Source organism: Galeopterus variegatus, unplaced genomic scaffold, assembly GCF_000696425.1.
Source record: "Galeopterus variegatus unplaced genomic scaffold, G_variegatus-3.0.2 Scaffold4278, whole genome shotgun sequence".
Lineage (NCBI taxonomy): Eukaryota > Metazoa > Chordata > Mammalia > Dermoptera > Cynocephalidae > Galeopterus > Galeopterus variegatus.
In genome coordinates, this window is record NW_007730389.1 from 1 (window position 1) to 24654 (window position 24654).

Sequence of the window (24654 nt, forward strand, 5' to 3'; positions counted from 1 at the left end):
GGACATAATAATCAACTACATTGTATATTGACAAAATAAAAATTCAAAAAAAAAAAGAAATGGCTGGTTCTGAGTCAGTGTCTCATGAGGTTGCAGTTCAGGTGCTGGTTAGCCCTCAGTTATCTGCAGGCCTGGTCTGCAGGAATTGCTTCCAAGCTCCCTCTCCTGGTTGTTGGCAGGCTTTACGTCCATGCTGGCTGGTGGCCAGAGGCCTGGGTTTCTCACCAGGTGGGCCTCCCTGTGGTAAGGACTGCTTATGACATGGCAGCTGGCTTCCCTCGGAGAGAGAGAACAACCAAGATGGTTGCTTCAGTTCTTTCATAACCTAATCTCAAAAGTGACATACCATCACTTCTGCCATACCCACCAGGGTGTGATGTGGGAGGGACAACACAAGGATGTGAATGCCAGTGGGTGGGGATCATTGGGAGCCATCTTGGAACGGGCAACCACAGACTTCGTCTATTGGTAGATCTTCTATTGCCACTGTACACATGATGTCCAAACCTGTAGTACCAATCCGTATCTAGTGGCTTATCTTTTGTGTATTCCTGTGTCATTTCAAACTCTTACTCCTTCTTTCCTTCTTATCACTGGTCAGATACTAATTTTATATTTTCTTTCTTCAGTATACTCCAAATCATCTTCTTCTTTACGTACCTATGGCTACCATCCTACTAAGGTCCTTACTACCTCCCGCCCACGATTGAAAGCCAGTAGCCTGGCTTTAAGTCTGTCCTTTCCAGTCCATTTTAAGTGCTCCCACCAGACTGTTCTTTTTAATTTAAGTCTGGCTTTAAGTCTGTCCTTTCCAGTCCATTTTAAGTGCTCCCACCAGACTGTTCTTTTTAAATATTAACTTTTATCATGTCACACCCTGTGGTCTATCTGTTAAGATTATAGTACTTCCACTCAGGATCTTTAGCCTATGGGCTGATACATTTCACTGTGTGTATGTAATAGAATTGACAAGAGGGCTCTTGTGAGAAAATCAATCCATAATGTACAAAGGTTTATTTAGCACTTAAAAAATTATCTTGAACACTACAAGATGATTAAAAGCTTATTATTTTTTAAATCTTATTAACTTTAACAGTAAGGAGTTTTGGAGAATATTCTAGCCTGGTTTCATCTTTGAGGAGAGGAGAGCAAACATTTGTGTTGCTTTATTGATGGATAATTACGAGTATAGCAATCAAAATGTTTGATAGCAACAGTGAAGAAGAGAATTTTTCTAGAGGTTTGGGAGTTCATTGGTAGAATGTTTTATGCTGGGCATCACAAGAAGTATAAATCCAAGCAGCAAACCTGAGTGGGGGTCAGCCTGTGGTTTGAATTCTCAGGAGGGCAGCTTTTGTTTTGTTTATTTTCCCCACCCAGAGTCCAGGCTGACCAATACACTTGTTTATTGTTTCCCTTTGCCTAATGACAATTCTTTACAGGCCCCCTTTTCACTGCAGATATCATCCCTTGGGGCCCAAAGCCTTGTTTTTCTTCTCTCCCTGGGTGTCCCTAAAAACCCAAGCCCCTTCAGGTTGTGGAGGTTGGCAATGACCCCTTTCCCACCTCCCTGCTGGCCTGGCCCAGAACAAACCTTGGCACCTGCTTACTGCTGTGGTTATAGATTTTTTTTGGTTTTTGACTCCTGGGACTTCTCTTACTGTCTTGCACAGCAGAAGGCTTTAGATTATGTAGTTTGCCATACCCCTGGAAACAAAACTGATATTTTTCAAACTAGGTAAAGATAAAAATGTGTCACAGTTTTTTTTTTTTTTTCTTTTGTCTTTTTCCGTGTCCGGCAACGGATCGCAACCCTCAGTGTTGCCCCCGTACCGGACCGGAGACCGGCAACAGGATCGCAACCCTCGGTGTTGCTCCCGCGCCTCGCTCAGCCAGTGAGCGGGAACCGGTCTGTATGTGGGATCCGAACCCTCGGGCGGGAGCGCTGCCGCGCTTCCCAAGCAGCGCACTATCCAGTGCGCCACCGGGCCGGCCCTGTGTCACAGTTTTTAAGAATGTGCTATTATTTTGTCATTTGAAAGGCTCATATGATCATCCCTCTGCTCATCAGGGTTAAACTGTTTCTTGTTTTTAAATTAAGACTCCAAATCTCAGTTTTTCCTCATTGTGCACATTACCTTCAAGATTAGGGGAAAGTCTGGATTTTAATTTGTGTGTCTTATTTCCAATTTAACTTTGCCCCATCATCTTTCCTGCTAGGAGAAACAATTGCAGCACTTACAGATGTAACCAACTTGAATCATCCAGAATCTGATGGCCAGATCACAGTTTTTACAGACAAAACAGGAGTTATAAAGGCTGCAAGATTACTTCTTTCTTCAGTGACAAAGGTGTTATTGCTGGCAGACCGAGTAGTTATTAAACAGATAATAACATCAAGAAATAAGGTACTTGTCTTTCTAGTGTTAGTATGCTTTTATCTTTCAGGGTTGTCGTATAGTAATTTTTAGATTAATTGCTGGTAATTTGGCAATGCTTGTCTATTATAATTGCTTATAATTCTAGGTGTCTGTACTTTAAAACTAGTGTTTTTCCTATATCTGTAATTCCTAAATGATGTGTGTACTGGGCCTAAACTTTTGAATACAAATCAAAAATTCTCAAAAATTTTTTTCTCAGAGAATTGTCATCTACTCGTTGAGGCTTATTGGTAAAAGCTTTACCTGTGTATGGCAATTGGGAAGAAAAGCCAATCATCATGATAACGTATGTAGTAGAAACCTAGTTGACAAAAGTACTGAATTCTTCAGTACTTTTTTTTCTCCAAGTCAAAGAGTACAATTTATAAATTTAAGACAAAATTAAATTATCCAAAACCATAATTATCCACAGCTACAAAATTTTTGTATGCAGAATTCCTAAATATTACTGAATATCACAAAACTTAGAGAATGGTTTTAAACTCTTCCAGTCCAAAACTCTTCCAGTCTCTCAGATAATGGTCCTATTCCTTGATCATCTGGGAACCTGGGACATGTACGATCACTCTTTCCCTGGAAAATTCCCCAGACAAGGAGGAGAGCCATCAGCCAGGGAAAGGGTTGTCCCATTAGGGTTTGAAGACAAAACCACCTGATGGGTGTTGAGTAAATCAAAAAGTGTAAGTTTAAAAAGAGAAAAAGAGATTGGAGATGTGGATCAGGTGTGCTAGAGGAATAGCAACAACCTTCCTCTCTTTGGAAGATGGAGGTTCTGCTCAGTGGTAGCAGTCGGCCTTATCGGTGTTAGTCGCCTAGACTTCCTGAGCTGCCAGGGCAGATTAACATGCCAAGTATCCATCATATCCTCATTAAAAATAAGTAAACACAGGACATCTGTGTTTTTCTTAACCTATCTTGGTCTGCCTAACCTAATCCAGTACTGTTATTTTAAAGAAAAGTATTCAAAAATATGTTTCACATCTATTTATTTTATTTCTTATGTCAAGAAAACACATCACATCATCTGTTGGCTTTCCTACAGATTCACTCTCTCTATTTACCACTGACTGTCCAAAGCTTCCTGGCAATTAATTTATTCAACAAGGGCAATTCCTGGCTGATCTGAATTCGAGCCTGGGCAAATACATTTGGATCCAAACCTCCCTTTCCCCTGCTTACTCTGCAGCTGACCTTCCTTCTGCTTTCCTGAGAAAATTGGGTCCCTTCAGTTCTGGTTCACTGAACCTTACAGCTTCTGCGTCATCTTTCATTCTCATCCCCTTCCTAGTTCTCTGAAGATTTGACTACCACAGTCCTGCCCATTCCCACCTTCTCTAGAATTGGCTACATAAATGATATCTTCTTGTACTTAGTTATTTCTTTTATTCTTTTTCCTTTTAATTTTCAAGTAAGCCTAAGTCTCCTCATCCTAAAAACAAATCATTCCCTAAAGGATTCTAACCTTTGAATCTGCTTCTCCCTCTCTGAGCCCCTCCTCTGTCTTCTTTTCTGGCTCCTCCTTCTCAGCTATCCCCTAGGGTTTAGAATTTTCCTTTCTCTCTCTAATCATCCTTGGCAATCTCAGTTTCTTTCATATCTATCACCCAATAATAAAATATTCTGTGTTTTGCAGGTTCTTGCAACAATGGAAAGACTAGAGAAAGTGAATAGTTTTCAAGAGTTTGTCCAAATATTTAGTCAATTTGGAAATGAAATGGTGGAGTTTGCACATCTAACTGGAGACAGACAAAATGTATGTATTTATAGTAACATTAAAAAATCTTCAAATAAATGCATGCTATTTTGTTCGGATGGAGGTATGATCTTTGAGATTGGTTGGTTTCTTTGCTTATTAAATCTATAAGCTTGGTCTTGAAAATTTTTTAAAATAAGCCAGGAGAAAGTAGATTTGTTTGTCTTTTTTTTTCAAACATGTAACAGTTAGATGTATTCCCACTTTGCACACTGGGTAAGGTTGTACTTCCCTCAAGGTCAAACTTCAGTATTTCCTCTTTTATGAAGCTTTCCATGTAACTCCTCTACTAGGGCTCAACCAAGCAAATTGAGTCATCATATGTATTCTTAGAGTATTTTGTTGTGTATTTCAGTTATTCTTACTACGTTAGATTAATATAATAACCCAAAGCATTATTTGTCTGCACTGGCTATGTGTTAGGTACTTAATATACATGATCTCATTTACTTCTCAAAACATCCTTGTGAGGTGGGTATTGTTAATGTTTTACATATGAGGAAACTGAACCTGAGAGGAAAATAAACTCCAAGGTCACTCTGCTAGCAGATTGAACTCAGTTATGTCTGATTCTAAAGCCTGTACTTCTCAAACTACAACATGATGCTAGTTGTTCATGGGTCTGTTCCCCTAATCAGACTATAGCTGCTAGGTTTAGGGAGTTGAAGACCGTATTATATCCAGGATTGACTTTTCCTTGTTTGAGTATTTGTGCATGGGTCCATCTTGTCAGCAGGTTAGATATATAATAATTGACTGTTTCTTGAGATGCTTTTGGTATAGTCTCATAGGCTTTAGTTTTGGACATGAACTTTCCTAGTTGCAGTTAGAGTTGTGAGCTGGGTATAGGCCTGGAAAGTGGCAGGCTGGGTAATGGCATTGGTCTCTACTACCTAATGGGTTGCTATAGTCACTTTATAGTTTCATTTTCTGTTCTGCCAACATTGTTCTTTATAAAATAGTTTTTCTTTCTTTTCTTTCTCTTTCTCTTCATCTTTCTCCTCCTCTTCCCTCTCCCTCCATAAAAAATTATTAGCTTGAGTATTTTTATAACAACAACAGTTTATCATCTAACATTTTCTTGATCACTCGAGCAAGCATGGTGTGATTCATAGGTTCTAAACCCACCATCCTTCAATTACACTTTCTGCAAGATCCTCTTCAGCCTCTGGACATAACTGGAAAAATTCATCATTATTTTGATTTGTAGTTAAAAATTTGGTAAGAACCTTTATTTTTTTCAATTCCCTTAAGATTGTGATCCAACATTTTGAAACTTTTGTACCCTTTGGCTGAAGAGGTATCTATTTCAAAAATTTAACTCATCAGGGCCGGCCCGGTGGCGCACTGGATAGTGCGCCGCTTGGGAAGCGCGGCGGTGCTCCCGCGCGAGGGTTCGGATCCCACATACAGACCGGTTCCCGCTCACTGGCTGAGCGAGGCGCGGGAGCAACACCGAGGGTTGCGATCCCGTTGCCGGTCCCCAGTCCGGTACGGGGGCAACACTGAGGGTTGCGATCCGTTGCCGGACACGGAAAAAGACAAAAAGACAAAAAAAAAAAAAATTTAACTCATCAAATGTGGGGCTCCTGACACTTTATAGCAGCCATTTTGGCATCTTTGTGTTTGATAAGTGCTACTCCTGGATCATTTTCATGGAATATGCATCTAGGCTTCAAATACTTCCTTCCTTAATGTGTTCAAAATATTCTGAAAATAACTGTAGGCCAGATTCATTCATTCAGTTCACTTGACAAATATTCATCAACTTCTTACTATGAACCAGGTAGTATTCTAGGTGTTGGGGATACAATAATGAATAAAAGAGACAAAAACCTCTGCCCTCATGTAGCTTACATTTTAGTGGGGAGTGGGAGGAGATAGACAATAAAATAGAAACATGCATCTTGTCTTAAAAGAACACCAAGGAGGCCAGTGGATGGATCAGAGTGAGTGGGGGGAAGAGTAATAGAAGATGAAGTCAGAGAGGGAACACGAGGTCAAACTGTATAAGGCTTAGGCATTAAGTAAAATGAGAGTAGGAGAGACATTTTCTGACTTATTAACAGGACCACTCTAGCTGTTTTGCTGAGAATAGTTGATAGGGATACAAGGGCAGAGACAGAGAGACCACTTAAGAGGCTATTATAATAGCCCAGTGAGAGATGAGGTAACTTGGACCAAGGTAATAGAAAGTGGCAATGGTGAGAGCCTTCCCCAAGCCTGGGAAAATACATTTGGAGGTATTGGGGTGCCTCTCTTGGACCATCTGGGTTTTATGGAGGCCTCTGTTTTGTCCTGTGGACCAGCCCTTAACAAGGTGAGATACCATCTTCTTCGATCACTTGCTATTACCGTACAGTATAGGGTGTTAGTGTGGCTTGCAAGTGTTATGTATGGCACACACACTTGATGCAGCATCGACTAGACCAACAGGTTGTTTTGTAAGAAGTCCTGTCCAAAATGTTAAAGACAAGAGGAATGGGTGGGAATTTTAGAAGTGACCTCAACCTTTATTTCTGATAGGTACTCAACAATGGATGATATTCACATGTAGGACATAGTTCTCTGGGATGTGACCTGAATTAGTTTTGGGGGCATGTGCAGTTTCTCATGCACTAGATTTAATTTCATCTCTATCTCATACTAAAGAAAGCTATATTGGGATGCAAGTGAGTGAGAGTGTTATTATTATAGGGATAACTCTGAATCCATTCTAATTTATTAAAACAAATTTATTTTCAAAGACAAACCATTCTCAAACTTTAGATCTTTCTTATTTGTGAGAAAGGGCTTTTAACCCAACTCACAAATGAAAAAAAATTAATGTAACAGGTGAAAATTTCATGTAGCTCAAATAAAATATTATTGGAACCCAGCCATGCTCATCTGTTTATGTATTGTACATGGTTGCTTTCACACTACAAGGCAGAATTGAGTAGTTGTGACAAAGTCCATATGGCCCAGAAATCCTGAATTGTTTATCTGGCCTTTTATTGAAAACGTTTGCTGACTTCTGATTTAGATGTAGTAACCAAATTATTATTAGAGTATTTAGTTTAGATACAATCAGCAATATTTGTGTACTTCCCATAATAGCATACATTATATTGAAGGCTTTATGAAGAGAAACCAGGAAAAAAAAAATTCAAAACACAGTTCTTGGGCCGGCCCGGTGGCGCACTGCTACAGTGTGCCGCTTGGGAGTGCAGCGGCGCTCCTGCCGAGGGTTCGGATCCCACATACAGACCGGTTCCCGCTCACTGGCTGAGCGAGGTGTGGGAGCAACACCGAGGGTTGCGATCCCGTTGCCGGTCCCGGTCTGGTACGGGCGCGACACTGAGGGTTGCAATCCGTTGCTGGACACGAAAAAAGACAAAAAAAAAAAAAAGGAAAAAAAACCAAAAAACAAAAAACACAGTTCTTGCTTCAGTGCTTATAATCTAGTTAGAAAAAATTATATACCCAAGAAATGTCTTATGAACATTTCAGAGCAGCATACTGATTAAGATTAGGACAAACTAACCTCATGTTGAGATGCATATGCAGTTAGATGGGATTAGTCAGACATGGTCCCTGAAAGAATTGACTTGTGTCTGTTTTTAAGGTAATAATAGCCAATAGATGCTCAGTAAGTCACTGTTAATTAAAAAGGTAGTGGATGGTTATTTCTGGTTAGGAGTGAGGAGTGTGTCCATTTGGGAGTGAGAATGTCAGGTATGTCAGGTGTGCAGGCCACCAGAATGTGAGCCATGTGAAGACCCTACACATGTCTCTGTTCCTGGCTCTGCCCCCCTTACCAAGGGCAGCTGTTTCTTTCCACTCATATCATGTTGATGTATTTAGATTGTCAAAGTAGTGACATTTTATGAAACTTTATCCTGGTTTTTTCTTTTTTTCCACTCAAAAAAAGTTACTGAATTTTTTAGTATTGTTATTGTTGAGTAAATGATTTCTCCAGAACTTGGATTATTTACATGATCTTAGCCTGCTTAGTGATTTTATTTCATTTTTAGGATTTGAAAGATGAAAAGAAAAAGGCAAAAATGGCAGCAGCTAGGGCAGTTCTTGAAAAGTGTACGATGATGCTTCTCACAGCTTCAAAGGTAGGAAGATTTTTGTCTTACTGTATGGTAAATTATTAGAAAATCTGATTAAATGCATCTGATTTATGTTTTACCTTTTAAGAAAGATCAACGTAATAACTTAGTACATAGTCCTGAATAGTCAAATTCTGGAATTATTTATAAGAATGATAACTTTCTTCTCCAACTCCGAACAGTAATTAATCCACGAGTCAGTTTTTTTTTTTTCCTTTTTTGTCTTTTTTCGTGTCCGGCAACGGATCGCAACCCTCAGTGTCACGCCCGTACCGGACCGGGACTGGCAACGGTATCGCAACCCTCGGTGTTGCTCCCGCACCTCGCTCAGTCAGTGAGCGGGAACCGGTCTGTATGTGGGATCCGAACCCTCGGCGGGAGCGCCACCACGCTCCCAAGCGGCGCACTGTAGCAGTGCGTCACCAGGCCGGCCCCTAAAATAGTTTTAATCACAATGAAGAGATAGGTTTTTTCCCTGAAAAAACTTTTTTTTTTTTTTTTTTAAAAGATGACCGGTAAGGGGATCTTAACCCTTGACTTGGTGTTGTCAGCACCACGCTCTCCCAAGTGAGCAAACCGGCCATCCCTATATAGGATCCGAACCCGTGGTCTTGGTGTTATCAGCACTACACTCTCCCGAGTGAGCCACGGGCCAGCCCCCCGAAAAAACTTCTAAGTAAACTTATTATTGAAGTACAAAGGTGTAGTTTTGCACTCTGTGTTTTTCACTGAACCTTGCTATCGCTTTCTACTCATCCTGCTTCCACTTTAGTGAGGAGAAGCAGCTGGGTGAGCCAGGGACCCAGGAGAGTTTGGTAAAGAACCATTTTTCTTAGCATGACCTGTTCTCTGTAAGATTTTGTGTGTTATGATGTGGGTCAACTATTAAAAAATTTCAATTGTTTTAAAGACATGTCTCAGGCATCCCCACTGCGAATCAGCCCATAAAAACAAAGAAGGAGTATTTGACCGAATGAAGGTGGCATTGGATAAGGTCATTGAAATTGTGACAGACTGTAAACCAAATGGAGAGACTGACATTTCATCTATCAGTATTTTTACTGGAGTTAAGGAATTCAAGGTAAGAATAAAGAGAATATGTTTCGATTTTTCCTTCCCAATTTAAAAGAGCGTCATTATTTATGGTATCACCAAGCTGGGGACTCTGGAAGGGCTCCACGAAGCTGTGGTTGAGGCTGTAGTAGCACGAGCATAGCCAGTAGGCCTCAGTCTGCCCTCGGATTGCACCCCTCCCACACCCTCAGTGCCTGCAGACCCCTCCACTTGGGCTTGCTTCTCCTGATCTGGGGTCTGGCTGCCTTGATACTCAGCCTTCACGCAACCCCTCTGCTCTCTCTCTTCCCTCTGGTCACATGGTGTCTCTGCACTTTGACTTCTAAATGTGTGAAGATCTAAGTAGGGACACAGGGCGAAAGAAAGTTATAGAAAGAACATTTCTTTTTAGGGGCCATTCTCTTAATTAATACCTTGTTTAATTGCTTTTAGATGGATATAATTATACCCATTTTTTTGTGGAGGAAAGCTAATTAGTGGTGGAACCCTTGTTCAGACCCAGGACTATCTGATTCCACGTCCGTGACCTTTCAACTCACACCTCTGGGTTTATTTATGTGATGCCAGTCCTACCCCTAAGTCTCTTCCTGAGTGGAAAGAAGCTGCAAGGACCACCCATTCTCTTAGAAATGTTATTGCTGGAGGGGATCATGGAGATTATTTTTCTATAAATGCTGAGGGAGGACATGTGTTGTCAAAGGTCAAAAGATAATTAGGGAAGCAAGTTGGGTTGGAACCAGATCTTCTGGTCCAGATGAAGTAGGAGCAGTGTGCTACTTGGGGCTGCTGCTGATCCTTTCGTGATCAGGTGTTCTAGAGGACAGTGCTATTATAAATAGGCTTGGTCTCACTGCCAGTGCTTTTCTTTTTAGCGTCTTACTTTTTTTCTGATGGACAGTATAATCTGTAGAGGGAACCTGGATACTTTACTCTATTTGGTACTGTGTATATGGCCAGATCTTATGAAACCATATAAATGAATGTCCTTCCAAAAAACCCACAAAACTCTACTACTTAGTTGCTGTCTAAAACACATATATCTGTTATAACCACAAAGAAATGATAAATGTTTAGGTGATAGATATGCTAACTGTTCTGATTGAATCATTATACAATATATGCATGTATTGAAACAACAAGCTGTACCCCATAAAAATGTACAATGAAGAGATAAATTAATTGAGAATGAAAAAATCCCACCTTTAAGCATATTAATACTGCTTTTTAATATTAATATTAAAAAATTTAATTTAATAATGATATTAATACTGATTTTTTCATAACATGTTTAAAAAAAAAACATGTATGTGTTCTCCCCAAAGGGAAAGTCAAAAACGTAACATAAATGGTGTAAGGTCAACATGTCTGAGTTTTATGTTTTAATTATGTTTAAATTCTCAATTTCTCAGATCCTCATTATCAGTTCCATACCTTGCTATTATCCATGTTTTTTTCTAGCGTAAAAAAACGCTTCTGTCTGCCTAGGATGGAGTGATTACTGGACACAATTTGGGCCAAGAGGAGAAGGGGAAGCAAGGACTGCCCTATGGCCTCTTGACCTTGCCAAACTTTGGTATTTTCATGACTTATGTTAAAATAGGATATATCTAAGGATTAACTTGAAATAATATTTGTGAAGGGATTTTAAAGTGCTAAACAAATGTAAGCTGTCCTGATCATCATATTCATTGTGACCACAGTCTTAATCATAACTGCTTATTGCCCCTTGGCCCAAGTTGTACCTGTGACATATCTCATGGGCTAGAGGTGAATAAGGTTGACGTGGTGTAGTGAACCTTAGGAAGCTGAGAGAGAGAAAGATCGTACAAGTGAGCATGTGTTCTTCACACGTTCAAGGAGCTGTCACGCAACTGGGCTGAAGTGAAAGGTTGCTTGGGGCTCAGGGGTGAGAAAGACTGTTAGAGAGGTATATAAAGACAACACTATACAGGACTTTGTGCTATACCATAGACGTTTGGGCTTGATTCTGTAGAGGGTGAGGAGCTGATTCTCTGGAAGTGGCATTATCAGACGGTTTACATATTAGGACAGGTATACAGTCCACCTGGTAGGGGATATTTAGTCAGTGAGGTGCTGTTGGAGACATAAAACAAAATATAGGGTGACCAATTAGGTAACTAGGAGAGTTTTTGCTGAAGTAAGGAAGGAAAAATTGATGCCTTTCCCAGTCCCTCTCACAGCCCACACCTTCCACACCCAACCCCCTGGGCTCAGCACAAATTTGGGTGCAACATATCTTCCAGGACTTTGCCTAGGCATTTTTTCAGATGCAAATCCTTTACCTGGAGGCTGGTTTATTTTTCCTACCAGTTGCTACATGATGATGCTCTTCCTGTCTTAGTATTTACTGATCACATAGGAATGTCACTGTATTAGCAACTCTGGGAATGAAGCTTTGCATGAGCATTGATGGCTCTTGAATTATGTGTCCTTCTGGGTTGGCGGAGAATACTTTATCATTGGAGGCTTTATTTTCCCTCAGCCTCGGAAAGAAATCGCTAGCATTTTCCTGGGCACTGTTAGAAATTATTGTCCATTTTGGTTAGGTGGGAATATTCACTCACGTGGATGTATATCTTTTTTGTTCTCAGATGAATCTTGAAGCTCTTCGGGAGAATCTTTATTTTCAGTCCAAAGAGAACCTTTCTGTGACATTGGAAGCCATCTTGGAGCGTACAGAGGACTTTACTGATTCTGCCTACACCAGCCATGAGCACAGGGAACGCATCTTGGAGCTGTCAACTCAGACGAGAATGGAGCTGCAGCAGTTAATTTCTGTGTGGATTCAAGCTGTAAGAACTTTTTCATCATAGTAAATCTTATATAATAGCTTTTCCCTAAAGTTTTGAGAGATGTGGAAGCGAACATAATCACCAGGAGTATAAATTTTGTCTAGAATGGGACAAGGATGTCTCATCCCTTTTCTCCCTCCTAGTTGGCCAAAATATCCTTCCCATCCAGCACTCACACTATTTGTTATTTCCAGGCCTGTTGTTTCTCATCCTGGCCAGTCTGGATTCTGTGCCACTGTCACCATCACTAGTGTACCCTGTTGTCCCCACTCATCCACCAAACTCACCTCTGGAAAATTCCTCCCCAAAATGCTTCTTCAGAGTGAAGAGCAGAGAAGTAGACCCCTACCTAGAGGTTCTTGGGACCTGAGTTTTACTGCCGGAGCCATTCAGATGTGCACAGTTCTTAACTCTGAGGACAGCTGATTTGCAGATACAACGCTTTAGAAAACTTTTTTTTTTTTGTCTTTTGTCTTTTTCCGTGTCCGGCAACGGATCGCAACCCTCAGTGTTGCCCCCGTACCGGACCGGGACCGGCAACGGGATCGCAACCCTCGGTGTCGCTCCCGCGCCTTGCTCAGCCAGTGAGCGGGAACCGGTCTGTATGTGGGATCCGAACCCTCGGGCGGGAGCGCCGCCGCGCTTCCCAAGCAGCGCACTTATCCAGTGCACCACCGGGCTGGCCCTTTAGAAAACTTATTGAGGTCTAGATGCAATGAAGACAAGGGTAGATCCAGCTGGCAGGTAAAAGAATTTTCACCGTTGAACAGATTCCTGGTCTAAAATTGTTGGGCAGCTGCTTAATAAGCATTAAAAAGGCTGCTAATAAGTTTTAAACAGGGGAGGTTATTTGGACAAGAGTGATAAAGACTGACAGATGCAGGACAACATAGAAAGTGTGTACACAGTCTCCTATAGCAGGTGGATTACAAAACAGAGACAGAGGCCTGAGACATGTTTCTGGCACTTAATAAATAAAGTCTAATTTATTTATTTCTTAGACTTAGGAATGTAAAAAGCATATTTCACATGGTTTATAACATACAGCAGGGGTAGAACTAATCTGGAAGTCATGAACAAAAGCTTTGGCAGTAAGAATGAAGAAGGAGGAATGTGGCTGAGACTGTGCAGAGAGAAGCAGCAGTTTACTTCCTTGTAAATAGATTGATTTATGAATGAAGATTTCTTGGATATATTTTTGGCATCACAACAGTGCAAATGCTCACATTAATAGGGAATCTTGCTCTAGAGTAGAGTAGTGTAAGAGATTGGAGCAATATTTTGTGTTTAGTTTGAATTATCTTCATGATAGCTAAACTGAAGTGTTGATCGCTTCAGTGTTAAATTTTAAGGCCAACATTCAATATAAAACATTTTTTGTGGGCCGACCCCATTGCTCACTCGGGAGAGTGTGGTGCTGGGAGCGCAGCGGCGCTCCTGCCACGGGTTCGGATCCTATATAGGGATGGCCGGTGCACTCACTGGCTGAGCGCGGTGCGGGCGACACCAAGCCAAGGGTTGCAATCCCCTTACCAGTCCCCCCCAAAAAACAAAAACAAACAAAAAAACATTTCTTGTGATGAAATGCTCTGTGCTGGGAATCTGATTCTATCAAAACTTAAATTTGCAATTAAGCACCTTTCACATATTTTACAAGCACTCAGATCTCTGATTCAGCATGCTGGGTGTATTTTTCATTCATTCATTTTTTTTTTTCAGCAGTTGTTATTGAGTGCCTTTTATTTGCCAGGCACCAGAAATCTAAAGATGAATAAGATAAAATCTGCCTGCAAGAATTTTACAACATAGAAAAATGTGGGAAGGGTGAGACAAGTACAAAGAGCTTTGCAAGTGTCCTAAAAGAAGGTATAGACCACGTATTGAGAGAGTGTGTAGGAGGATGAATTTATTATTAGGGGGAGGAATCAAGAAGCTTCATGAAGGTATTGACGTTAAACTTTGATATACTCACTCAAAGAATTGAACACCTAACTACCTGCCATCTGCTGTGCCAGAAACTGTGGATTCATTGGTGAGCAAGATAAACACGATCCTAGCCTTCATGAAGTTTATACAGGCCTAATAGAGAAGATAGCCTTTAAACCAGAAAAATCAATAAATAGGTAATTGCAAACTGGGCTTATTACTGAGAGAAAAGATTAGAGTGGGTAAGAAGAGGGCATAATTTAGATTGGTTGATTTGAAAAGGACTTTCTGAGAAAGAGACATTTATGTAAGTTCTTAAAGATGAATAGGATTTTAATTTTTAAGTGGATTAAGAGTGAAGGGACAAAAATTCCAGGCAGAAAATAAAAGAGATTAGTCTTAGACATGATGAATTTATTAAAGAAAATTAGGTTTTAAAAATTCACCTGTTTTATGGTTAGTGTGGAAAAATATAACTAAATAACTAAAATTCTATTTTTTACTCTAAATTGAAGCAGGTAAATTTTTAAAATCAGCTTTTCTTATAGTTCACAGAATGATATTAATATTTGTTATGATTTATAGTTCATATAAAATTGGAACTAACAATTTAAAAAGATGCAGTAATACTATATTTATACTTTTAAAAATTTTTAGCAAAGCAAGAAAACAAAAAGCATTGCTGAAGAACTGGAGCTCACTATTTTGAAAATCAGTCACAGTCTCAATGAACTTAAGAAAGAAGTAAGTATAGTTTGAAATTTAGGCTCTTGTAATTCTTTGCTAATGTTGTATGGTATGTGTGAAATGCATTAGTATTATCATGTCCCTGTGCCTAGAAAGTGGTTTTAAAAGTTTTCCTTTGACATAGTTATTTTGAAGGCATCATTTTATTAGTGCCATCATCCTCAAAGCTTATACACGAATGTTCATAGCAACTTAATTCATAATAGCCAAAAACTGGAAACAATTTAGATTGCCCTCAGTGGGGAATTGATAAGTGAATTTTGGTATGACTCTACCAATATTGATATATGCAACGGTTTGGATGAATCACTGACACATTATACCAAATGAAAGCCAAATGAAAGCCAGGCACAAAAGAGTATATATATGTGATTCCATTTAGAAAAAATTCTAGAAAAGGCAAAACTAATTAATAATGTCAGAAATTAGATCAGTGGCTGGGCCGGCCCAGTGGCGCACTGGAGAGTGCGCCGCTTGGGAGCGTGGTGGCGCTCCCGCCGAGGGTTCGGATCCCATGTGCAGACCGGTTCCCGCTCACTGGCTGAGCGTGGTGCGGGCGCAACACCGAGGGTTGCGATCCCGTTGCTGGTCCCCGGTACAGGCACGACACCGCGGGTTGCGATCCTGTTACCGGTCAGTAAAAAAAAAAAAGACAAAAAAAAAAAAAGAAATTAGATCAGTGGCTGCGTGGGATCATAAATTCATATATTTACTGTAAGTTGAATATCCCTTATCCAAAATGCTTGGGACCAGAAGTGTTTTGGGTTTTGGATTTTTTCAGATTTTGTAATATTTACAGAATACCAGTTGAGCATCCCTAGTCTGAAAGTCTGAAATCCAAAATGAGCATTTCCTTTGAGCATCATGTCAGTGCTCAAAAACTTTGGATTTTGGAGCTTTTTGGATTAGGGATGCTCAACCTGTACAAAGGGGTGTGGGAGGACTTTTTGGGGGTAATGGTAATGTTCAAAATATTGATTATGGTAGTGATTACATTTAAAGGTTTCTTAGAACTCATCAAATTGTATCTTTAAAATGGGTACATTTTGTTATATATCAATTATTCTTCACTGAAGTTGATTTCTAAAAATATTCTTTTGGTTGTGAAGATTCCCTGTTTCATGAATGAAAACTTGGTCATCACATGACTTATTTGGCCACTCTCAGGTAATTGAAAATTCTATGGTCACTTTAAGTCCAGGGTTCACAAACTAGGACTGGGTTGTCTGTTTTTGTAAGTAGAGTTTTTTGGGACACCATCCTGCCCATTTGTGTACATGTTGTCTACTCTTTTCTCACTACTACAGCAGAGCCGGGTAGTTGTAATAGAGCCTGGGTGGCTTGAAAAGCTCTAAATATTTACCATCTGGCCCTTTACCAATCCTGCTTTAAGTCATAATATACAACCTTGGTTCAAAAATATATTTGGGTTTACTCTAATATATTAATCTTTATTTCAATCTTCATTTAGTTAGAGGACTTCTCCCCTGTTCCCCACTCCCACAGCCCCACTTCAAGCTTTTGGGGAAGATGTGGTCTCTTCTCTCTTTGTCACTCCCTTTATCTTCCATTATGTAGCTGCTGTTCTGTGCTGTTACCAGGTTGTGGCACAGAGAAGAGGAAGAAGAGAGGAAGTTGAGAGGCGGAAAGTTCTTAGTGATTGATTCCCTTAGAAGAGGGCTTTGGGCTCGATACACACACAGTTAGAGCCGACTTTCTCTCTCTGGGATACTTTAGTTTGTTTTTCAGAAGCTCTCGTGTTCTGCCCCCACCAACTACAACTGCCATGTCATGTTGCTCCCTCCACTCTGAGGGGTGCCTGGAGGTGGGACTCTTAGTGAGTGTGCATCAGCTCTCCAAACTTATCCTCGCCTCTCCCTTATCTCTAATTTCTTAATTCTTTTACTAGCACCACACTCTCCCAAGTGAGCTAACTGTCCAGCCCCTTGAAAATGTCTTAATTCTTTTACATTGTTGAAATGGGTCAAGGGCTCAAGAGAATGAAATTGGTTTTTGGGTATTTCTAAATTATATACATGATCATCTGTAAAGGTATTTATACCTTTACTGAGACCTCCATTTAAACATCCAGTTAAATATAGAAGGACATGGTTTTCTATGATCTAAAAAAACTCCTACCCATTTTATTCCAGGTTGTTCAAGTTAATTATTGTAAAAATCCTGACTCTCAGTAGAGCCCCAAATCCTTTGGTGATAGACTTCCTCAGGCTTCATTTTCCTTACCTCTTTAATTAGTATAACCACATTAACCTTGAAGAATTCTTATAAGGATTAAGGGGGATAATGCATATAAAGCTGCTGTCAGGACATTGCACAGAGCAGGAACTTTGTGTGTGTTCTTCCTCCCTTGTTAATGTATTGTTTCCAGAACTGTAGAAAGAGTTACGTGACCTTTGGCAAGTCACTTGATCTCTGTGGACCTGTTTCACAGTCTGTGAAATAAAGGGCTTCCATTAGATATTCTCTGAGGCCCTGTTGGTTAAACAAAATCTTTTAAAATTCTTATGTGGCATTTACTTTCCAAAGGAAAGTGGATTTTAATGCCTTTGTTTTTGACTGTAATTATTCTCCCTGGATTGCATGAATGCCGACTGTCCTATTGTTAATTTAGTAGAAAGTCCTGTAATTTGAGTTGACATTGGATTACTTCCAGGAAAAGAGAAATCATTCAAATAGGCTTAAAGTCAGATTTTTCCCAAGAGCAGTGTTATTAAAAATTATCTCTTTCTGGACAACCCCAAAATAACCTGTCTCATCATCAAAAGAAAAAAAAATGGCAGGATAAGAAGAAAAGATTTGGAGTTAGTAGTGTCCAAAGATATACAGTGAGAATGAGCCCTACCTAAAATCCATTCTGTCCAAAGTCAAATAAAACCTCGGGGTGTTTGTTCCCTTTTATCTGTTGTTTCTCCTGGGACCTAATTTGTTCATAGAGTTAGAGAGTAAAGTTCTGGATAGCAACTACAGATAGACTGTAACCCCCCTGAGGGCAGGGACTGTGTCCTACTTGTCATGTATGTCCAGCATCTAGTATAGTGTCCGCCATGATGTAGGTATTTAATAAAATTTTATTGAATACCTAACTGAATGAATCTCTCATTGATATTTTTTCAAAAATATATTAAAAAACATTAATGATCGTTAACTGCCATTTGCCTTTCCTCCTTAGTACTCTGAATACTGTATTCTTTTTATTTATTTTTTAATTTATTTTTAGTTCTTTTTTTTTTGAGACCAGTGAGCACCGGCCATCCCTATATAGGATCCGAACCCGTGGCGGGAGCACTCCCGCGCTCCCATCGCCGCACTCTCCCGAGTGCTCCACGGGCTCGGCCCGGAATACCGTATTCTTAATAGTTTCATTCCTCACCAACTTTAAGAGTAGCAGAAGCATTTTTTAACTAAGAGAAGCTATGTGGGAAAGAGCTGGTTGATAATAGAATGAAAAAGGGACGAGGCTACTGAGCCACTGGATGGCCAGTTGATCTTTTGCAAACAGCATTACTGCTGGCACCACAGGATTCAGAGATGAGCAAGATATATAACTCCTGCCCTTGGGAGAACTTGTAAGCTCCCCAGTGCTACACAACTTCTGCAATTACCACAGGGAACTTTATACTTCCCCTCCAGTGGATCAAGTGGGACGGCTTTGAAGTTTCTAGTCTTTAGATTTTCAAGTACTTATGAGGTTCTTGGTCACAAAACCTTATTATTTCTTTTCTTTTCTTCATCACCTTTCACCCCCCCCATCTGCAGCTTCACAGTACAGCAACACAGCTGGCAGCAGATCTATTAAAATACCATGCTGATCATGTAGTTCTAAAAGCATTAAAACTTACTGGAGTAGAAGGAAATTTAGAAGCTTTGGCTGAATATGCCTGTAAACTCTCTGAACAGAAAGAGCAGCTTGTCGAGGTGAGTAATAGGTTTGCTTGCAAAAGAAATTATAGTTTAATGATTGCTGTACTATCATGAGGGAATATTAACACGAATACAGTTTTTGGTTAACTTATCTGAGCATTTTTCCTTTCTCCTTTGGAATCTTAAAGGTATAGTGTATGTCTGTTATAAAAAGTCTTATAACAGACTTTTTACAATAGCCTGGCCTCTAAAACAAAAACAAAAAAATGCTAGAATCCACAAATGCACCTCATAATCTTCTTTTCCTTATTGTCTCAGAGAAATTAGACCTTGGAGCAGAGCAGTGGAGGTATGTTGTAAGACCTTGTTTCTGTTCGAATCTGTCAGGGTCTTAGCAGGAAAGGGATGGCACTCTTGAATTAGGACATTTTGAAGAGGGTTTAATAAAGGAACTATTAACACTTGCATAGACAGAGTGCAGGGAGACCCTAAGTGAGAGTGCAGTAATTGGGGCTAGTGATAGCAGAGCTGGTAGGCCCACACTAGCAGGGGAGGAAGAACCTGGAAGGCTTTCAGAAAACTGCCTTGAGAGGTTGTGATTTTAGGGCTAGGCACATAGACAGTCCAAGGTGACCCTGCATGGAAGGAACATGGGAGTAAAGGCCCTTCCTCACTTCATCCCTGTTCATGTATTGCTGGAGCTTCCCATGGGCCACATGCAGCTGTAGACAATGCAGGTCAGTCTCCCACGGCAAAAAGCAGATTCAAGAAGGGAGGAGAATAGAGAAGGAGGGACAACGAGAAGACAACCAGTACACTCTTCCTACTCTAAACCTCTGCTGTTCTGCTTCTATCCAGTTATGTGTTATTGGTGGCTTCACCTGCCACTTTTGTTATAATTCCAGTGTGGCTTATTAATTGATATTCTAAGCCTTCTACCTATTGAAAATGTCAGACATCTGCTTGTAAAAAAACCCCAAAACCAAAAATGAAAAAACCAAAAAAAAAAAAAAAAAAAAAATACCTTGTGTGTGTGAGGTATGTCTTAGCCAACAGGTATGCAAATGTACAGATATGAATCATCTAGTTGTCTTCACATTATCTAATATACCCTGCTCACCAAATCTCAAAGACTGATGGTTAGAAGGAACCTTTAGACTAACCAGACTAGCTTCCTCTCCTTTACATGCTTACATAGCAGCCTGAAAACTTCTAGGGAACCTTCTTAAGATGACTGTAGATACATCTCCTTTACTTAATAGATTTGATGCTGTTATGTTTATAAATCAAATATTATGACTGCAGAGAAACTTGCTGATTTTAGGAATCCTGCAGCAAATCTTAACAGTGAAAAAAATGTTCTAATTTACTGTTTTAAGCCTGAAAATTATCAATAATTTTCTATGATATAGGCTCTCTACTCACCATACTAGTCTGCCTCATCCAGTGTTATCTCCAATTAAAGGTGTGCTTACTTAATTGATCATGAGGCTAAGTATTCTTTGTTGGCAGAAACAATGTGTAGCTTGTAGTAACTTTGATATAGTTTAGCTGTGAGACCATGGGCAAGTCACTTCTCTGAGCCAAATTTCTTCATACATAAAATGTGTGGGCACTACTAGATCTTTCTGAAGATTCCTTCTGGTTCTAAAATTCTGTGACTATCTTGCCATGATCAGATAGGAAGTAGAAACCATATGCTATACCTTTATTTGTTCTGCTTTGTTCCTAGAGAATCTGTTAGTGACCAATATAGTATTACAATAATCTTCTCAGTAATGCACAAATTTACTTTTATAGGGTTTAGTGAATTTTATTTGTAAAATTTAATTTTTTAAAAAATATAGTAAAATCATATTATGTATTGTGAAGGATGACAATGTGAAAGTTAACTGTAGACATGTTTTCTCGTAGACCTGTCGATTGTTGCGACATGTATCTGGGACAGAACCTCTTGAAATAACCTGTATACATGCAGAGGAGACATTTCAGGTGACTGGCCAACAGGTATGATAACAGCAGATTGTTCCTTCTATATTATGTCATGTCTGAATGTCATACCAAATCTTATGGAAGGAACTTATAAATGGTTCTGCATAACTGGAGGTCAAACCTACTGAGAGAAAGAAAAATAATGGTATTTTTGCTGGTAGTGTTCTGGAACATGGCTGACATTCCATTGGATTATCTGGTCATCTGCCAATGGAGATTGACCCATTTAACTGATGCCCTGGTTTGTATCTATTTTCTCCCTCCAGTGGCTGACCGGTACAGGGATAGTTTGTATCTATTTTAAATGAAGCTGTTTACAATACAGGTTGTTATAACACATTTAGAAAGTAAGTTATCATTATGTAACAAGTCATAAAAATATTCACATGTTTAAAACTAATAACTGCTGAGAACATAAGAAGATTAAAAACCAAAACAAAATGATTTTTGTTACAACATTACTTTTAATAAGATTCAGTTGGAAGCAAAGTAACTATCTTAAATTAGGGAAGTAATACCTTAAGATGTTAAAATAGTGATTATGATGGGCTGGCCAGTTAGCTCAGTTGGTTAGTTGAGTGCTGATAACACCAAGGTCTAGGGTTTGATCCCTGTCCTAGCCTACTGCTTAAAAAAAAAAACAAAACTTTTTTTTTTTGTGACCGGGAAGGGGATTGCAACCCTTGGCTTGGTGTCACCTGCACTGCGCTCAGCCAGTGAGCGCACTAGCCATTCCTATATAGGATCCGAACCCACGGCAGGAGCGCTGCTGCACTCCCAGCGTTGCACTCACCCGAGTGTGCCACGGGGCCGGCCCAAAACTTTTTTTTTTTGTGACCGGGAAGGGGATTGCAACCCTTGGCTTGGTGTCACCTGCACTGCGCTCAGCCAGTGAGCGCACTAGCCATTCCTATATAGGATCCGAACCCACGGCAGGAGCGCTGCTGCACTCCCAGCGTTGCACTCACCCGAGTGTGCCACGGGGCCGGCCCAAAACTTTTTTTTTTAATAACCAGAACTAGTAACATTTAAAAATGTTTAGTTAAGATGTTAAGTGGAAAAAGTGGGATACAGATTTGTGTATATACTAGAATGGCTACTATATAAAATGTATATACATTTGAGAATAACTTTATGGGAATATGCAGACATGAAAGTTCTGTTTGTTTGAAAGGACTGTGAGTTTACAAAAATTTTCTATAGTATTACTTTATAGTTTTTGATTATTTTGTTTTTATCTTTATAATTTTCAAAAGTCTTTATAAAACTGATATCCTATTTAATACTGTCCCTGTAAAATTAACCTAAGAAAAAAGGGAAGGACAGCCCTTCATTTCTTTTTTGAAGTCCAAGCTCTAAAATACACTTTTCCAGGTATTCTAATTTCATTTATTATGGTCAGCTGTAATATTCATTTATTATTGCTCCTAAATTGCAATATTGGATGATAGATGTTGAGCCTCTGGATCTTTGCTTTATAGCTGATAACAGCAAAAGTGACCTAGAAACAATGATGGTGTGTGCCCTCTAGCAGAGTCATGGTGGATGTTGGAGGGATGATCTCATGCTCCCCTGTGAACAACAGTGCCAGAGGCTTCTCATGGAAGCAAGAACTATATGAGTGAAGCTCTGCTAGATGGCCTAGATGAGGGATAATCTGCTGAACACTTTATTACAACCAGGGGATTTCTGTTTGTTGGGAGAAGCCAAGGCTTCAATATTTGCTTGTCCATGTGGGAGTCACCCTATTTGCCTTGGCTACAAATGTATTTCAATAGAACTGGAGGGTTTGACGCTCCTGCCATATACAATCAGCTCTTGCGCCTATTCTCAGGCCCTGCTCACTATCTGGTTGCAATTTTCGGCTTACTGTTTCTATTGCAGCAGAGGTATTAGGAATATCTGTATTTTCCTCCCCAGGATGGTGGTAGGGCCTGTCATTAATAACTTCTATAACTTGAGAAGCTTTTTCTGTTCCCATAGCTTCAGCTTTCATTCCTAGTGTTTGCCATCTGTCTCACAAAAGAATAATTTAAGGAAATAGAGCATGCCTGTGGGAAAATTTGTATTTATTTCTGGATATCTCTGCTCTAGCAATGTCATTTTTATATTTCCTTTAAGATGTTAGAATATATTCAGGGCACAGCTGAACAATTTATACAGTGTACAGTGCCCCTAGTTGAGAGGGCAGTAATGCTGAATCTAGCCTATAGTCCACTGGCTAGTTCGTGTGCCCACTTTCCCTGTAGAAGGGGAGTCTTGTTCTTCTCATAAAGCAGCTGTCTACTTGGTGAGCCCTGTTCCTGTGGGACTGTGCCCACCCCAGAGGGGCACCTAGTTCTGATCTTTCAAAGGACTAACCATATCAGCTAGCATGGCTCTCTAATCATATCAACCTTCTGCAGGCTCTCCGATGACTTCCTTTCTCCCTCAGAAGAAAATCCAGTCCTTACCATGTATATGTCTACATCACATGGCCACTGGAGACCTTCCTCTTGCTCATGTCAGTCCAGTCACTCTGGCTTACTTGCTGTTCCCTGAACACACCAGAAATGCTCCCACTGCATCTCAAACATCTTTCCCTAGATTTCCCTGCAGATCCCTCACCTTTTCAGTGACCACCTAACTTAAAATACTGTCAACACCTAAAACGCTTCATCCTCCTTACCCTTGTTTTTATACATATCATTTATCCCCTTCTAAAATATCTTATAATTTAATTATATATTTTTAATCATCTGTCTCCCTACATTATTGTGTGAGCTGCAGGAAGACAGGGACATTTATTTGCTTTATTCACAGCTGTTTCCCCAGAACCTGGAACATGGACACAGTGCCTAGCACATAGTAGGTGAATGACTAGCCATATGTTAGCCAAGTGCCTAGCACATAGTAGGTGAATGACTAGCCATATGTTAGCCATGTACATATGTGTGCGTGTGAATTATCCTATATAATGAATTCCATGGAACAGCAACAACACTCGTTAGTAATGCTAATGCATCTCTGTCACACTGTTATATATTAGTTTTCCTCATAGCACTTATAATTTATAATTATTTTAATTGCATGTTTGTTTATTGTTTTAAACCCCTAATAGAATATAAGCCTCAGAATGGAGGGTTTTCCCCTGCTTTTTCATCACCTCATCTGTAGCACCTAGCATGATCACATATTGGATGCTATAAGATATTAAAATTTGTTGATTGAGTGCTTGATATAATATGCTCAATTTGTGAACCTAGAAAATAGAGTCAATGCCTATTGTCCTGAACAGGAGGTGAAAAGTGGAAGGAAAAGAAGCTACTGTGTACTCCTAATTCCAAGGTTTTAGATCTTTCTTTGTGTGTTTTGTTTATTGGGCAATCAGAAAATTTTATCAGATTTTCTTTGGTATATTTTGAGGTGGGAGCTAAAGTGTAATTTCTATTGAATGTCAGGTCAGGAGGTGTATAAGGACTCAGCTCAGCTATCCACCTTCTGGCTGTACTCGTATTACAAACAGCATCCATCAAGTTTTTTGTGTTAGAGAGTGATTATTACGTGAAAGACAGAATATGAAAGTACTTTAAAAAGTTTATGAGAGGGCCGGCCCGGTGGCGCACTGGATAAGTGCGCCGCTTGGGAAGTGCGGCGGCACTCCCGCCCGAGGGTTCGGATCCCACATACGGACCGGTTCCTGCTCACTTGCTGAGCGAGGCGCGGGAGCAGCACCGAGGGTTGCAATCCTGTTGCCGGTCCCCGGTCTGGTACGGGGGCAACACTGAGGGTTGCGATCCGTTGCCGGACATGGAAAAAGACAAAAAACAAAAAAAAAAAAAAAAAGAATAATTATGATTTGTAACAACTAAAAAAAAAGATATTCTTTTTTGTTCATGAAATATCAGAGACACCCTCCCCTCCCCTTCTCTTGTGTGTTATGGCTG

At 40.0% G+C, this 24654-nt stretch overlaps 1 protein-coding gene across 1 annotated transcript in view; it reads left to right on the forward strand.

Moving 5' to 3' along the window:
* Window positions 1-2220: 2220 nt before the first annotated feature.
* CTNNAL1 (catenin (cadherin-associated protein), alpha-like 1) overlaps window positions 2221-24654 on the forward strand; it is a gene marked incomplete at its 5' end in the record, with an annotated part of 46541 nt that continues 24107 nt past the window's right edge. Inside the window, 8 exons of the mRNA XM_008587199.1 lie at window positions 2221-2408; window positions 4075-4194; window positions 8211-8300; window positions 9205-9375; window positions 11981-12181; window positions 14765-14851; window positions 18632-18790; window positions 20651-20743. Of these exons, the coding sequence (XP_008585421.1) occupies window positions 2221-2408; window positions 4075-4194; window positions 8211-8300; window positions 9205-9375; window positions 11981-12181; window positions 14765-14851; window positions 18632-18790; window positions 20651-20743 (1109 nt within the window). The remainder of the gene's footprint in view (window positions 2409-4074; window positions 4195-8210; window positions 8301-9204; window positions 9376-11980; window positions 12182-14764; window positions 14852-18631; window positions 18791-20650; window positions 20744-24654) is intronic.